This window comes from Pleurodeles waltl, chromosome 5 (assembly GCF_031143425.1).
Source record: "Pleurodeles waltl isolate 20211129_DDA chromosome 5, aPleWal1.hap1.20221129, whole genome shotgun sequence".
Lineage (NCBI taxonomy): Eukaryota > Metazoa > Chordata > Amphibia > Caudata > Salamandridae > Pleurodeles > Pleurodeles waltl.
Genome location: NC_090444.1, coordinates 1,147,126,268 through 1,147,140,013, shown reverse-complemented (window position 1 = coordinate 1,147,140,013; position 13,746 = coordinate 1,147,126,268). Strand labels below are relative to the sequence as shown.

The window sequence follows — 13,746 nt, the reverse complement described above, 5'->3', positions numbered from 1 at the left end:
GTAAGCTTTCCATCAATTTATACAGGAGTGACTCTGCCCACATCATCTTCATTCACCTGCGTAGGTCGGCACTCCCTTCAAATGAAAATACTGCTCCCAAAACTTCAGATCAACAGGTAAAAGAGCACACCTTCAAATGTACAACACATTGGGGGTCATTATGACCCCTGCCGGCGGCGGAAGCCGCCCGCCTGGCGGGAACCGCCAGAAGTCCGTACCTTGACCGCGGCGGTCATTCTGACTTTCCCGCTGGGCTGGCGGGCGACCGCCAAAAGGCCGCCCGCCCGCCCAGCGGGAAAGCACCAGCAACGAGGAAGCCGGCTCCGAATGGAGCCGGCGGAGTTGCTGGTGTGCGACGGGTGCAGTTGCACCCGTCCCGATTTTCAGTGTCTGCTAGGCAGACACTGAATATCAATGTGGGGCCCTGTTAGGGGGCCCCTGCAGTGCCCATGTCATTGGCATGGGCACTGCAGGGGCCCCCAGGGGCCCCACGACACCCGTTCCCACCAGCCTGGTTCTGGCGGTGAAAACCGCCAGAACCAGGCTGGCGGGAAGGGGGCCGGAATCCCCATGGCGGCGCTGCTCGCAGCGCCGCCGTGGAGGATTCACAGGGGCAGGGGAAAACCGGCGGGAAACCACCGGATTCCCTTTTCTGACCGCGGCGGTCAGAATTGCCCTTGATGCACCGCCAGCCTGTTGGCGGTGCATCCTCCAACCCCGGCCCTGGCGGTCCATGACCGCCAGGGTCGGAATGACCCCCATTGTGTGACTGAGGCCCTGGGATAGTGAAAAATATACACAATTTGTTCCTATGTCTATTTTTGTACGACTGTCTGTTTTGAAATAAGAGATTTTTTTTTATTCTTCTGCACAGGCACTTGCACAGAGTAAGCCTTCCTAATGAATACTTGCCAGTGGTTTTAGAGCTCGTATCTACAGAAAAAGGACTTACATAAGAATTATTTCTCATAATTCAGAGTGATGAATTATTGTTGAAGGATATTTAGCTTCCCTAAACAAATACAAAAGTTAAATGAATAGTTAACACAGAATTTCTTCTTCTTTCTGTGTGGGTTAAAAAAAGACGTTCACAATGACTGCTGCTTTCAGAGTATTAATCACCACACCTGACAAGCTTACCCTTGCAGGCCCAACCTTGATGCATGCATTAGGAATCGTCCCCAGCGTGTGCAAATAAACATCGTAAATACAAAACTTTGCCATCAAAAAGTTAGGATGTTCTACATTGCACTTTCTTTTTTTTTATGTAAGCCTTGCTGAACTTACTGTATAATTCCAAATCACTACAAAATAAATTCACATTTTAGATTACATGTTTTTAATTTCCTTTCACTTTTCATTTAAAAATTGATTTACAATAATACATACTGTTGTATAAAACATATTTTAAACATAAACCCATTATCCCCAGTAAAACCACACATTTCTCAAAACATTTACAGACAGATCTGCAGTCTCAGGTAAATAATGATCTCATTAAGAGTACTAAAATGAGTTAATACATAATGCTATATAAAATACATAAAAAGTAACATGTAATATGGTGCTATTTTCGTCGTTTATAAATGACACTAGAATCACTCGATGGCAGTATAGGTCCATATTACACAGTTACCCATTATCTTCTCTCTCTTGCTCTCTCTCGTTTCTCTCTCTGTCTCCACATATATATCTATGCCCATCTGTCTATAGCATGGGTACTCGCAAACATTTTCCCAGGGGCCAAAATGTTTGGTCTGTGACGTGCCTGGGGCCGCATTGATGTCTGGTGGGGTGGCTGGGGGGATTGGTGGCAAGGTAGGTGTAGGAGAAGCAAATTATACACATCTAGTGGCCGAAATAAACAATGGGAAACCAGAAAACCTGAAAACCTGGAACTAATCCTGGCTTACCCACTTTTCCAAATAGTGTGATCCTAGACAATTGTTTAGTCTCACTTTCCCTCCTTTTTCTACATTATCACATTTAAGATGACCTCGAAATACATGATTCATGGTGTGCTGCACAAAACCTGCTTCTATGTTTGATTTATTAAAGTGTAATGTTGTTCATGTATGATAGGAACCCAGGCCACCCATAAAGCGCACATACCAAGTGACTTGTCTCTTTAATTTACTATTGGTGATGTTCTCAGGGCTAGGGAAATAATTAATGTTTCCAAATTTATGTTTCCAAATTTATGTTTGAAAACTATCACTTTTAAATGGATACATCTCAATGCACTGATAAAATAAATTGTACTAAGGCAAAAAGGTTCTGCATGTTAACTAAATACACTTTTTTCATTTTGAAGAGGCTGTCTTAGTTTTACACTTGTGTTGCAAGATGTCCTTAAAAATGAAGGCGTTTCTAAAGTTAAGTGCAGGAGTCCTAGTTACTTCCTTTCTTTAAGACCAATTGAGCTTGAAATAAATGATTGTGCATGTATTTCATATTTTTATTGTTAGTGCAGAGTTGAGCAAACAGCTGACCAGTGCTCCTGTTGCTCGAAGGGCCGCATGTAAAGGTCAGAGGGGCTCCATGAGGCCCGCAGGCGTACTTTGAGTATCCATGGTCTATAGGGTCATGCTCGTTTCCTTTGGCTGAGAGGTCGAGGCATTGTGTCCCACAGAGCATTGGTCTTAGTTCACTGTTCTGTGCTTGCCTGCCTTTGTGTGCCTCTTGGGAGGTAATTAGACCTAGCAGCAACTGCCTGAGTCACCTTACAAGAGTGAGAAGCACAACACAATCTTAGGATCATACCATATTTCTGCTGCACTAACTTTACAATTCCTGCACATTCTAAGCTTGACTAGTTTCCATTTTTCACAAGACAGAATCCACATTTTACAGCAACCCTTTTAAGCCTCAACAATATTCATTTCTACCCAGCCACACGTGACACACTTATACTGCTAAATTTCAGATTCTACATAAACTCTGTGACGTCAGAGAGTCTCAATAACATGGCTGCTTTGGCGGTCGTGGGTAAGGGATTTGACTAGCCTATTTGGCATATCAGCCTAGGTATGTGCTTTAAAATTTTAATATTGTGCTATGAGGCTAAAGAAATTGTAAAACAAAAATATGTATTTATGTAAAATGTTTCATTATTCCCTTTCGTTCCCTCATGGCTCTTGTTTACATCAGCCAATTGCTGTTCTCTCTTCGCTTGGAATATAGTCAGGCACCCTCATTTCTTTTGCTAATTAATGCTGAACCCCTTTGCTCTAGCATGGAAATATGTACCGTGGTACTTCTTATCATCCACTAACTAAAGAAATATTGATGGGAAGATGGGAAGTACGCACCAACTAACTGAAGTAATATTATTGATGATGAGATGGGAAGTGCACATGGGCCTGGCTTGTGCTCCTGATTATATCAACCAGTGCCTTCGAGCCAAGCTCGAGGGGGCTGGTACACCTGAGACTACAGGGTGTCCTGGTACATCTTTCTGTGTTATGAAAACAAATGGAAACCAGGTTTTTCTTTGAGTCTTTGGTGGTGCTCCTGAGAACTTTTTAGTAAGTACTACAGCACTCTACTTACCTGGTTCTATGTCCCCTCTCCCAACCTAGTGGTGTATCTTTGCTTCTGTATTCTCGTCACCACTTTTGCGTGAGATGTCGTACTTGCCAGGTTTCACATTATCTCTCACCTGACCCTGATTTGACAGTGTCTCCATTCAGGCGACCTGCATCACTCTAGGCAGATCTTACTCTTTCCAGATCACTGCATGAGGAGCTGTTCATCTTGAAGGCTGAGATTCCCAGCAGTAAAGTAGGTAAGCCGCTGGAAACTGGAGTGCTCTGCAGGATGCATTCAATCCAGAATCTAGGATTCACCTCTTTTCTTGCATGGTAAGGTCACGTCAACCACTGGCACTAATAGCAGTCACACTTATTGGATCATTTTGATTATCTCTTTTTCTCTTGGGGTTTGTGAGGAGTGGTGGAGGAAGTGTGGCGCCCGGCAAGGAGGCAGGTATAAGATTGGCAGCTGAGTTGTGGATGTATGAGCCAAAGTCATCAACTGGCACAAACCAAGGGCTACTGTATCATGGCACCTGACATCACTTGGTATAAGGGGATTCACCAGAAGATATGCAGGGGGATTAGGCGAATCATGAGTGATTTCCAATATTTTCAACCGCAATTGTCATTCGGCCTTGCCAGTTCATTCACTTGAGGCAAAACAAACTGACCAATGTTAAGGAATAAAATGGAAAAATAGTTTGTTGCCTGATAGTGAGAATGTAGTTTATTGAAAAGACCTTTAAACAGTCATCTTGCTAGACTCTTGATTGTGTGTTTGCAGCTTCATTTCCATTACAATTCCAGGGGTACCGGTCCTTCCCAGACCTTTCGCTGCAAAATTATGCAACAGAAGAGGATCCCACCTGAACTATTGGTATTATTTTACACCTTGTGAAGTCATTCCACATCCGAAGAGATGCCTAGCTTATGTTTGTTCGTGGACATCCACTAAAGGGCCATGCACTCCCACAGGATGTGGAACACCACCCTGTAACATCCACAATGATTAGTTCCCCATTTCTTGCTTTAACATCGCTTGTGATATTGTAAAGCGCTGTTTTTGGTTCCCCTGGTGGGCCCTGGCTATGACACCAGGACCAATGGGTGTAAGGGGGCATTTTTACATAGTTATGGCTGTCTTTTATTACTCAATCAAGGTAAAGGGTGCTCATCGTTTTGCTTGCTTGTATTAGAGTCTAAGATATGCTTTCCACTGCACAGAAAAGAAACAAAATGGCTGTGCAGTCACTAAGGCCCTTATTTATATTTTTTGTGCCATTTCATGTTAATATTCCAATTCCGGTAATTGCACTGATGTAACCAGTAACAGTGATTTACCACAAGATTCATGTTTTTACACAATTATCCCTAGCTCATTTCAAATGCTTTCAAGAACGGATTTCCTTGTAGAGCAAAGCCATTAGTACTTTTCATGATAAAGTAATGCTATTTTTTAAACACAAAATCGAGTTACATGCATACAAATCGACTTTCTGCACATGTTGCATGATTTTTTGCTTCTCTGTACAATCTCTCAATGGGGCTCTGAATGTCTTTGATGGTACCTGATTGGTTCGGAATGACTTTTCAATTCATTGAGGAGTATGGTCTCTGGACTTGTAAATACTAGCAACAAACGCCCCTTTGGTTATTTTATTAATGTGTAATGGGGAGTCAATCATTTTTTCCTATCAGCTACTTTCCGTGTTGGTCACACCTTTGATCTGAATTCGATTTTCTCTTAGCATGAATTAGGAGGACCATAGAGAATTGCCTGCTTTTTCAAACCAGGCCGAATGTGTGGAAGGCCTTTGATGGACCTTGACAACAAATAGATCCTCGAGGGACCAAATTGAAAAATACTGGCAGGGTATATAACAACGCTAAGTACCAGGGAAAATCAGTATAAACCACTGATCACATCTCACCTTCTACCAAAGCAAAGCATGTATTTACAAGTAAATACAATAATTAAACCTGAAAATTAATAATAAAGTAGCGAAATGCATTTATGATATTTATAAAGGGGAGCAGATAGGCAACATGTGCAGTAAAAGCCTGTGGCGCGACTGTGTGTCCTTACAGTCATCACAACATATTCAGAAACTATCCATGTCACACGAGCAAACAGAAGTAAAAAATGCTGGCAAGATATATTGTCTTTGCTTTCTTCTATTTGTAACACTTGCAAACTTTAGCAAACGTGCTGGCTTAAAGGACTCTCTGTTCTCCAACTCTGCAAATTCTGCAAGGCAACAGATAGAACAGGAAGTGAAGGCCTCAATAAGGAGGTAGCCATGTTTAAACATGCTTTATGAACGAGGTCAGTGCGGTACAGGTAGATTCAGATCTAGTGGAAACGAGTTTCAGAAGGGTAGACCTCACCCCTTTCAAACTAGATGGATCGACACTCCCACAGGGCAGGAGGAACTGCAGACGCAAGCACTCCCATTTGTGAGAAATGACTTTCACACGTATTCCTTAAATTACAGCTTCGTCAGGTGTAACAAGAATAGTTCCTTCAAGGCTCCACAATGTAATCTTATGGCATGTCGAATCTCAGGAAGCTTCCTGAGGGCAGCGGCTTGCTCTTTTGTTTGGGCCCAGGCCCGTATCGAGCACATGCAAGCGATGAGTAGACTATAAATCCAGCCACAATAACTGTGTCATTCTATTGGTGGATACACCCACGGGAAAGCTCCAGACAGGTTGTTGTAAGTCCCTATGAGTCATGAGGCTTTTCCAGGAACGAGGCAGGCAGCATATCACGCCGATACATCTTTCTCTGTTAGGAGAAGGACTGGTGGAAAATAGGAAATTGGATACAAAGTATTGTGCAGGTGGCCCCGCCTTTGCGATCCAGGTATCCCCTTAACCACCTCCTCACAACTTCCTGTTGCAAAGATTTTCCATGGCAGGATTTCTATGTGCTCGCCTGCGCTCTGCCCAAAGTCACTATCTGTGACAACAATTAAACATACAATGTCAACAAGGAGGAATACTGACACCACCCTGCTACAGAAGTGAGACTCAAATTATCACAGCACGCATGACAAAGAAACTAAACCTAAAATGATACGGTGAGCTCAAGTGTCCTGTGGTTCTGGCCACCACCTGCCCAGTAGAAAACATTCAATGGTCGTTAAAAACAGATGGGAAGAGCTGTGGGCGACTCAGGATGAATACTTTGTTATATCAACACACAGAGAATACGGGCCTGTCGACTGCGAGAGTAGCAAGGCAGTGTGGACTGTTGACATTAGATAAACTGTTACACACAGAGTCAGGTCTATAAGTGGATTATATTTCCCCTGTAGATACAGGCTGTATATCACCTTACAATCACACGTTTGTGGATAAATAATGGCATGTGGAGAAGCTGTGCGTTGCTGTACAGAGTGTTTCTATACATAATTATGAAAAACTTTATGAAACAAATTAATATGATACAGAAATAAATCAGTTTTCAAAATACGTGAGTCCACTCTACCGACTCCTCTCTATGCTTTATACAAAAAATGAGGCTGCTTTGATACCTACAGATGCTTGAAATGTAAAAATTTCCAAAAGAAGTGAGAAATGAAGACAGCCCAAAACGATTCAAATGGATATTCTGTTACAACACACACCTAGCATTAAACAGTAAATACAATATTGTAACAATTTATTGAATTAATTTGCTACATTTTTTTAGGAGGGACCAGGTTCATGTGTTGTTGACTCAATCACTTTTTATGTAATTTACACGTCGTCCTTGGAGTCACAACTTTGGGATGAATTCAGTGCTTTATTTTCTCATCCCAGAAAAATAATGAGGGTTTTCTCTGTCATTTTCTATTTCAATACATGTGCAGTTAGAAAACTTTTGACAAGTCGCACAAAAAAAACTTACCATCTCGGGACCAACTCAGAACATGAGGGCAGGACCCTGTTGAAAAGGAATTTAATTGTTTTGCTGATTTCCTAAAAAAAAGGTCGAAGATGCATTGCTAAAATAAGCATATGCTTTAAACTACCAATAAAGTATACCAAATAAAAACGGAGTAATCTGGTTAGTTTTAGCTCAAGATTTGAAATGTAAAATGAAGGAGTAAACACGATTATCAATACATCAGAGCAATGCAGCTAAAATGTGAAGACCACAACTAACAGCTACATCCTGCAGGCCACCCATTGTTCCTGCTACTGAAAGACTACCAACAGCAATAACAAGTAAAGGCTAATCCCGGTATCAGCTACTGCAGCTGAAGATACAGCTACTGCAATATCATGCAAAGTAACTGCTACTGCTGAAGGAGCACATTGAAGCAACCTGTACGTCAAGAATACCCGTGGTAAATGTTATTGCAAAAATCATCCAACACCATTGCAATTAAATCCCACCTTATGCAGCAGGTTCTCCAGGGACCCGCAGTCACCATGTTAGACACATTCACTTATCAGTTACAGGACTCCCTGCGTGAGATTCATTATACCTTCCTGGAAGCCCCTCCAATGCTTTGAGTGCTGGAGATGACTCTTACAAGCATGTCGCCGCACAGGCTAGCCACGAGGCTATGTGCAGAAATGCAGGCAACTGCACCGGTAAGGATACCTGGCTCCCAGCAGGTGTGGGAGGTGGATCTAGCCGCCTCCCTTACTGAGGAACAGTGGAAATATTGTTGTACTCTATCCAGAGCTATTTCCTCGAATTACAGGCTGCGCCTAGTCCATTTGACATATTTGCATAGGTTGTACCGCATACCTGAGAGGATCCATAGAATGGGTCAGGTTGCAGATGTGGGCTGTGTGTGCTGCACTGCGCCAAACATTGACTTTCTGCACTTAGCGTGGGATTGCCTGAAGTGTGACACTTCTGGGTCACAGTGTTTGATGATATTGGGGAAATCATGGGGCGCATCCCTGAAACTAGAGATCCTTGGCTATGTCAAGGACGTCCTGACCGAGGCGCGGAAGCTGACATCCATCCTGCTGGTGCTGGCGAAGCATCAGGTGGCGAGGCATTGAGGAAGGCGCCTGAATCCCCAGAGGGATGGGTGGCTTCGGGATGCGGTGTACTGCCAGGAGCAGCTGAACCTCTATTGGGAGTTGATGAAGGTTCGATCCCATCCCAAGGATAAAGTGTCCTCTTTGGAGATGTTCTTGAAGGCATGGGGTGGAAATGGGGTTGATGCTGCTAATCCAGCCCCCAGGCATTGGGCCCCAGTACTCAGGCTGCATAGTGTAGTGAGGCATGAATTGTGATTGGTGTGAGAGTGTTTATCAAACCAAAGTTTGGTGCCTTCCCCACAGGCTGACTTTTCGCTGAGTGGCTGTTCCCTTCTTCCCTTTCCACAGACCTATTTCACTGTTTAAGACAAGTTCAGTAATGTGCATTGATGTATACAGTTATAATAATTTTAAGATGCATGCTGTCCTTTTGGTTGTATGCTGTTTTTTCACTGCAAAATTCACCCAATTTGTTTTTTCAAAAATCCCAGTTTAAAGAAATTCGCACTAGATCAGCAAACATTTAGTACAAATCCAATCTACACCAGCAGCGACAGCAATCCCACCAACTTAAACTTTGACTTCAACACCAACCTACAGCAACAGGTATTATAAAAAAGAAACTGCAGAGTAGCTACTGGTAGACCCTCCTACTTGAACTAGAGTGGCAATCCACTTTAACATTGATAACAACTACCCCTGAAGGGCCCCCGACAGGCACAAGGCGGAAGCTTGCCTCGTAGAAGATACCACTTCAAGACTATCCCACAGAAACTACCATTGTAAAATTATACAAAACCGAAACTAGCAGAGCATGCATCAGGAAAATATCCCATTGAGCCAATTATTAGTGATTAATCATTTGGAAGGACAGTGCTGGACCCAGTTAACTCGTGGAATAAATCTGTGGCATTAATTGAATCTAGCACAAGGTGCCCAATTTATTACCATTTGATGTTCTAGGACACTTCCTGTTTCTCTTTACTTAGCTGAGCCTCTTTTCGCTTCAGCCACATAATCTAGTACGATAATCCCACTACACGTTAACTGGCAGTACTGTGAGCCCACAGCACATCAACGGCTGCTACAAGTGCACTACAGACCCACCCACAACTACTACTGCTCATAGTCAACTACCACAAGCCACAAGGATGTTTATTGACATCTTACTCACATTTACTAATAAGGAATCACACAGAACAGCTACTACTGCTTCAAAGTTAACCATTTAAAGAATTGTTGCAAACAAATTCCACATCAACTGCTGCCGCGTGGCCAATTCACTCTTACTCCGAATGCAACAACACCCAAGTAATCAACCATTTCAGCAGTACCTGCAGCAGTTTATGCCATACAACCACACACAGCAACTACCACTTCATTGCAGCTACTACTGCAAGAGAAGCCATTGCAGGTAACAGTCAAATCCCACTCCACAGTTATAATTACAAGAATAATTCACAATCACCCAAGCAGTTTCTGCTCTAGGTCCAGTCCATTTCAACTAATGACAAGTACACACCCTCAAATGCTTCACGAGCAGCCATAAAAACTTTTACTGCAGGTTTTATTGAAGTAGCAACTTTTGTTATCCTCCCACAGCAGATGTGAGGACCTTCGTAACAGCTTCCACAGATAGACCACAGGAGCAACTAGAGTTGTAATCCCAGCCACATGAGAAACCATGGCAAGAACTTGCCTTAGCTTAATAAAACAATTCAAAATAAATACCACCGCAAGACTATCCCACAGCCCCTAATACTGTAACTGCAGGTCTTCCCTAAAGAACTACGGCAAAACAACCCTTCACAAACGCCATTGTAAACTCACTTCTCTTACATTGTTTCATGCTGTAAAACACACTTTACAGCCAATGATACTGTAATCCGATACCTTAAGAGAACTACTGCAACTGCACCTTAAAACAATTATCATTGAAGAATACCACACAGCATCTACAGTTGAACTACTAGGCCACAACTATTAGGTAGAGGGTTTCAAACAACACTTGCTACACAGAAAATATTATGTTATTACTGGCACAATATGCTAGATGAGCTATCACTACAAACCTGCCCACAGCAACTGGCATTATGATGCTACCCAACAGCTACCGTTAATGCAAGAACACTCCACAATAACTACCAGGGCAACTACGGTAAACATGCTGCAACAATGGGAAACCACTGCAAAATGTGCCACTGGGACTATTACAAGAAAAGGGCCAACATCAACTGCCCAAAGTGTTGAGGGTATGCCCAAATGTGGGTCCCATGCTCACTGTATTCACGCTAGCCTGGCTGGTGAGAGGTGATACCCTGAAATCAGTCCAGGATGCTTGTTTCTGGTCCTGGGAGGACCTGGCCTGGCAGTTCGGGCTGGACTGTTCCCACGGGGAGCAGGATCAAGACTGATTTGCATATGGCTGGGTCCAAACTGGGGTGGAAAGGTGAGCAATAAAACGATGGATTAAACCCAGATCTGTGAATGGGGGGCGAATATTTGATTTGTTCCACATTCCATCCATCATCTGTTCTTGATGGAAAAACACAGTCAGGTAATAATACTCTAAGGCCACCCCACGGCAACTACTACTGAAAGACCACTCACAGCTGCCAGCACTGCAAGCAGACATGCATGAGCTATACCAGCATGCATGCTCCACAACTACTGCTGTAATCCCTATGCAAGACCAGTCACAAAACTCAACACAGTCAATATTGAAAAAAACAGACATCTCCCTATTAATATTATTACTACTCCAGCAGGCAATATGTAGTCTATTGGAGTGGGAGGGGGGGATTTAAAATTAAAACACCAGACTAACTCGGTTCAGTAATTTACATTAATCTACCGACATAGTCATTATAAACTCTGTTCAATAATTTACATTAACCTACTGACATAGTCATTATATCTAAAAAAAATGCGTGCCATCGAGTGATGTTTCATGTCATTCCACTGCCACATGAATACCCTTTCTTTCACAGATGCAACATGTTTTGTGGTGTATGTAGATCTTGCCATGGCCCGTGCCAGCCTAAGGCAAAAGCCATCATATCTTCTATTGCATTAGATTATGTCACTAGCAAAACAATCTGTCAAATGATACTCTTATAAGACAATGTATTTAAGATGCCCTTGTGATCAGCACGAATTATCTGAGAAATATATTTTGTGACCAAACACGCGCCCCAGAAATCTCTATCTCCTTGATGATGCCCAGAGGCTCGCTCACCTGTTGAAAACTCTCCTGATCCTCTGTTGCAGGGTGAAGGGCGTTGAGATGCTTTCCGCGGGCATGTTCTCGATGGTGGACACCACATGGTTGGCATGCTCGGGCATCATGTTGGCTGCAGGTGGTCCGAGATCAGAAGGCTGGGCACATCCTGGGCAGCGCCAGTGGCAAGGGCTGGGCACCGCCTGCACCAGGGCTGGGGGCTGAAGCAGCGGCAGGGCAATGGTGGTCGCGCCTGCCCCAGGGCAGGCCGGCAGGTCCAGAGGAATGATCAAGGCACTGGCAGGAAATACGCTGCTGACCACACAGACCCACCACTCACAGTAGTCTGCACATCTCGTACACAACCCACTCACACGTGCAGTGCCCAGATAATAAGCACACGGATCAGCATTAATAACAGACACACGTATGAGGACAGACTGAAACGACTCACACAGTGCAGGTTAAGATCTCAATCCCATAGGAAACCCGAAGCAGGTACCAGGCGCACTGCCAACCTGCCAACAGCTTGGCACTGTTCAGAGAAAATCAGATTTACAGAGGCTAGATTTCACATATCATAGCAAGCAATCACGAAGATTGGCGCGCGGCTCTTACACAGATGGGTTCTCACAATCGGATCACACAATCACAGGTGATTACAAGGAAGCCAGGCGATCTCATAGGATCCGGCGGGCTATACAGCCTGGGGGTTCACGCAGTCTCAGGGTGTACACACAGCCTCTGAGTGTTCACACTACCACGGAGTGGCTATACAATTTTGGAATAAACATAGGAGCCACTTCAAAGTGACCACGCAGTCCCAGGACGATCACGCAAGCATCCCACAGGCAAAACATGAGACGGACCCCGGACTACATTAAGCGCCACATTAAGCGGATCGCGCACACCCACGGGGCCCACAGTAGCCCAAACCACAAAGTAGATGACGCTCTCACACTCAGCACTACAGATTCGCGCCGCTCTAAACTTGCCCCTCTGGAGCTTGTCCGGGCTCACTGGAGCCGGTGAATGCAGCGCACCAGTATCATGCGGCCCGCGGTGGGTTTCTGAAGTGGGTGAGGGGTGCCTCGATGCTGCACGCTTCCACGGTATGGCAGGTGCCGGACTGGCTCAGTGGGGTCCTGGCACGGGGCTGCGGGCTCCGCCGCAGCAGGGCTGTGTATGTTCTCTTCTCGTGCTGGTCACCCTGCTGCTGGTTCAGATCCCTGTGTGTGCCCGCTGGCCTCCGGCCCTTCCTCCGATCGGTGCAGGTGATGCGCGTTTCTCTGGGCGGGATGCAGCGTGCAGTGTGCCTCCGCCGCTGCCTTGCACAATGAAAGCGAGCGCGGGAGCCGGGTAAGCCGCCGAGCTTGGGGGGGAAGACGTGGGCCTGTTGTTCCAAGCTATCGCCAGGCGAGGGCGCACTGCACCGCCCCAATGAAATCTGGAAAACCAGGGCTTCCTCTGGGAAGGTTCTTCAGAACCACACGCTAGGACAGCGGCCACACCACCCCGTGGAGCACCGATGCTGACTCTCACTCAGTCCCAGTGTTTTCAAGCCAATAGAGGTTGTGATGAGAGCTATTTGTCACCAACCTGCTTGGCAGCTCAACATCTCGCAGGCGCCTATTAAGGATGGGCTGTGAGACCATGTCAAATGCTGCAAAGAGGTCCATGTGAGTCAAGGCTGCCCTGTCTCCTCAAGGAGGGCCACGATAATGCCGATGTCACCTTTGGTGACAATGAGTGCTTTTTCTATGCTGTGGTTGGGCCTGAATGGCGTTGAGTAGCTGGTGGTTTCTGAGGTGGTCAGTGAAGTGTCAGTTGATTAGTTTCTCTAGGACCTTTGATGGGTATGGTATGAGGGGGATGGGTCTGTAGTTGGAAAGCATGGTTTGGTCAGTGGATGGTTTTTTTGAGCAGGGGCATGACAGTGGCATTTTTCCAGGTGTCCAGAAATCTGGCTGAGTCAATGGAGGCATTGAGGGTGGGTGT

General features: G+C 44.8%; 1 protein-coding gene across 2 annotated transcripts in view; it reads right to left on the bottom strand.

Annotated features, from left to right (window-relative positions):
• Positions 1–13,095, bottom strand: part of SLC35F1 (solute carrier family 35 member F1) — a 691,661-nt gene extending 678,566 nt beyond the window's left edge. The window contains exons 1-2 of one of the 2 annotated variants that reach the window (XM_069235371.1): positions 11,767–13,095; positions 7,432–7,467 (exon numbers count right to left, since the gene is read on the bottom strand). In XM_069235371.1, coding sequence (XP_069091472.1) covers positions 7,432–7,467; positions 11,767–11,876 — 146 coding nt within the window. In that variant the 5' untranslated portion in view covers positions 11,877–13,095. The remainder of the gene's footprint in view (positions 1–7,431; positions 7,468–11,766) is intronic. The other variant, XM_069235372.1, reaches the window with a different exon arrangement.
• Between the last annotated feature and the right edge of the window lie 651 nt (positions 13,096–13,746).